Source organism: Eurypyga helias, unplaced genomic scaffold (assembly GCF_000690775.1).
Source record: "Eurypyga helias isolate BGI_N326 unplaced genomic scaffold, ASM69077v1 scaffold24030, whole genome shotgun sequence".
NCBI classification, from domain to species: Eukaryota; Metazoa; Chordata; class Aves; order Eurypygiformes; family Eurypygidae; genus Eurypyga; species Eurypyga helias.
Window position 1 is genome coordinate 6,348 of NW_010224099.1, and position 3,667 is coordinate 10,014.

Below are 3,667 nucleotides of genomic sequence, written 5' to 3' on the forward strand. Positions count from 1 at the left end.
CACCGCCAGCTGGGCTCCTGCCAACAGAGAGCACCCAGTGAGCCACGCTCCCACTGCGCATCCCACCCACCAGCCCCAAACCGCTTTAGGAAGGCTGCATGGGGCACCTGGGTCAGGAAAGTCTTTCCCCGAGGGTCTGGGGCATGGGGACACACACACCTGCCCCTGACACAGCCTCCCGCTGCCAGCCTTATCACCTGGGAGGGCGTCGGGGTCCCTGAGCAGGCAAAGCCCGGCGACCATGGCCTTGTGGTGCTCACAGCACAGGTAGCTCTTGTCGATGGCTGCAAGTGACTCAGTGGGGCTGGGCTTCTTCTTGTCCTTCCTCCGTTTCTTCTGGCCTGAACGACAGGAGGCATCGGCTGGTATGGCAAGGTGGGAGACAGGGATGCTTTCTGGGGACTTGCCACCCTCAACCCATCCCACCTGCAGAGTATAAAGATGCTCCCAGAGCTGCTCTGGGACAAGTCAGGCAGGTCCCTGTGTGACTTTTATCTCCCTCCTGTATCAATCTCACACTCTGACACCCTAAAAAGGCACCCTTGGCCTCAGCCTCTGCCCATTCCCAGCTGTCCTGCCTGCCCCACATACCTGGGAGAGGCGTGGGGGCCAGGAGCCGAGCCTCTGACTGCACCACGTTCCTGTTGCAGAGGAAGATGAGGCGGCGGAAGTAGCAGGTGCCATCCCCCTTCACATCCTCCACGACATACTCCCCGCTCAGGGGGCTGGTGTCACGGTGCTGCACCGTCCGCACCCCGATATCCCCTCCCACGGACAGGAAGGGCACCTGCATGGAAGACAGGGAATGGCGTGAGGAAAGAAAAGCTACAGGAACAGATCCGGGCATTCCCGCTGTCGTGACCATGGCTGAAGAGTCAGGATGAAGCAGATACAACACAGGAGCAGCAGGATACGCTCTCAGGGAGCTGGGGAACAACACATGGGACACCAGCTTTTCTCCCATACTCGTGCTAGGGTACAGGGATCAAACACCCCAAGACTTCTTGCAAGAGCTCTGGTTTGGGGAGTTGAGGCAGGAAGAAGGAGACAGAAGAGATGGGAGAAGTTAGAACCAGGATTAAGAAGGGACCGGATGCTCTCAGGGTTTTGGGATGCCTGGTATACTTGGGATGCTGGGTTTTGGAGGGCAAGGACTTCAGACTGAATCCTGTCATGCAGGCATCTCAAATCATGCCTCCAAGCAAAGGCAGCCAGCTGGAGGGAAAACAAGGAGGAGTTACACCTGAGGCCAGTCTCCTCCCCACTAAGACAGCCAGCTCAGACGTTGCAGCTTGGGCTGCCCTGGAGAAGAGGGATTCACTGCTGGCAGAGCCAGCCCGTCCCCGGTTTTGGGGAAGCCAAGCAAGGGGGCTGGGTGGCGGGGCTCACCTGCTGCCGGGCAGAAAGGCCCGGTGGGGCCAGCTCCATCACCTTCCCCGACAGCTCCGCCTGAATGCCGGCCATGCCCTCGTAGTGCTGCTCCCTGTGCAGGGCCACAGTGACCAGGCGCCCGAAGCCTGCGCTGGTGGCTAGCTGCCTCCGCCCTTCCTCTGTCCCAAAGAGCCACTCGGTTTCTCTGCCCTGTGGGACTGCAGAAGGGGCTGCCATGAGCCTGGGGCAGTCCCAATCCCTGAGCGACCACCCCGGCCTCCAAAAGAACAGATGCAGGAAATGGCAAGACACCACGAGGAGGTACCACTGCACGCCTAGAGCCGTGCTCTGCAACCATCAAGACAGCCAGGACCTTCCCCGTTTTGGGCAGGGTCATATACAAGCCTGAAAAATCCATGTTCCATAAGACCGGGGTGTCCAAAAGCCTCATGACTCATCCCCAGGCTGTGCTAAACCCCAGCTTTGCAGGCAAGCAGGGCAGGAACAGCGCTACTGGCAGAGCCTGACACGTCTCCCAGAGGTGCAAGCACAAAAGCAAAGCACAGCCCCAAGCAACCTGGCCCTGGAAAGTCAGGACACCCACACAGACCAGTGACACCTTTCTGGCTGTGCTCTGGCATTATGCAGCGACATGCTATGGCAGCTGTCACCAGCGTGAAAGCAGGAATCGCCACCTTGGAGGCCGGGCAGGCTGCGGCCCTCTGCTGCCAGGTGGGCACCCGCTCAGCCAGCGAGCTCTGTGCCAGATTTCTGCTTGCACCACCAGGAAAACACGTCCCACCGCAAAGCCAGGACTAAAACATCAACCAAACCCCGCACAGGCAGGTTATTTCCCTCTCCAGCCCCGATTTCAGCAGAGCCAGGATGGCTAGCAATTTTGCACCTCCTGGCCAGAGCACAGTCTCATTCAGGCAAGAAAGGCTGTACTCACTGATGAAGATGGCAAAGGGATTGTCCCGGGAAGGTTTCACCGAGTGGCTGTCGACCACATGCAGCGTGTAGCGGGGCCTCCCGCTCTCCTTGTCACACAAGTCCAGGGAAACCTGCTCCCGGCAGGGGGTTTTGCTCAGCTGGCTGCAGAGCATGGCGTAATTCTGCCTGTCCTTCACCGCCGCCACCAGACGCTCTGCGCTCTCCACTCGCATCGGCTTGTCCTGCTCCTCAGGGCAGATCTCCAGGATCTGCAGCGCCGAGCCAGGGATCTTCCTGAACTTTGTCATGACATAGACGAAGACTGGTAGGACGAACTGCTGCTTGTCTCCGCTGCCGGCCACCTGATGGATGCGCACGACCCAGCCTTCCTGGGAGAAGTACTCCACTGCTTTCTTCAGCACGTGGGCTTGAGCCAAGGAGACGCAGAGGTAGCGTCCTCCTACCTGCAGGACCCGGCTGATCTCGGCAAACATCTTGTCCACCTTGGCTAGAGTGGCCTCTTCTTCATCAGTGAGGATGGCATCCAGCGTGCCTTTGTCCAGGACCACCTGGAAGTGGGTGTCAGGGAAGTCCATCTGAAGCATGTCCATCAGCAGGTAGCTCATCTTCGGCCTCTTGCTCCCGCTCCGCTCTTGCATCTGACGGATCACTGCATCACTGACGTCAATGTTCACAATGTCCTCGCACATCCCCACGTCGTACATCTGCTCGCTCAGCTCCGAGTTCCCGCAGCCCACCACCAGAACCTGGGGAGCGGCACAAGAGCAGCATGATGGTGAGAACGCCCTGCAAACGCACCCCAAAGCATTTTACGAGCAAGTATCGGCCTCGATCACAAGCCTCGTGTGAAAACCACATCCGCAACACCTACAAACCCACTCTTTGGGGCCCTAAGATTACGTTTCCCTACGGAAAAGCCACACAGGCACAGAAGAGATGTATCTTCTGCATCTCTTTTGGGGGTGATGGGGGTGTTTGAACTCCCAGAGCTCACCAAACCAGGGCAACTCGTGGTTCTTCCATGTTCTCTTACGGATCGCCGGGGGCTTCGTGTCTTTTGTGTCAGTGCCCGATGGCCGTTTAAGCCGGGACACGGTGGCGGAGGGTCGCCGCCCAGGAGGAGGCCGGCACCGGGGAGGCTCAGCCCGGGGCACACGGTGCTGGGTACCTCTCACCTTGTCGCGGGGCCGGACGTACTTCTGCAGGACGGGGCAGAGCTCCGGGAAGGCCCCGTACCACTCGAAGGGCCGCTGCCCGCGCTGCCGGAAGAACCGATCCCAGTAGCGGGCTGAGCCGAACTCCCCGGGGCTCCGGGGCAGCAGGTCCATGGCCCGGAGGCTCC

The 3,667-nt window shown here is 59.7% G+C and overlaps 1 protein-coding gene across 1 annotated transcript in view; it reads right to left on the reverse strand.

The window, feature by feature from the left end:
* METTL13 (methyltransferase like 13) overlaps positions 1-3,653 on the reverse strand; it is a 5,139-nt gene extending 1,486 nt beyond the window's left edge. Inside the window, exons 1-5 of the mRNA XM_010160535.1 lie at positions 3,501-3,653; positions 2,324-3,071; positions 1,390-1,589; positions 592-787; positions 198-341 (exon numbers count right to left, since the gene is read on the reverse strand). Of these exons, the coding sequence (XP_010158837.1) occupies positions 198-341; positions 592-787; positions 1,390-1,589; positions 2,324-3,071; positions 3,501-3,653 (1,441 nt within the window). The remainder of the gene's footprint in view (positions 1-197; positions 342-591; positions 788-1,389; positions 1,590-2,323; positions 3,072-3,500) is intronic.
* Positions 3,654-3,667: the final 14 nt, after the last annotated feature.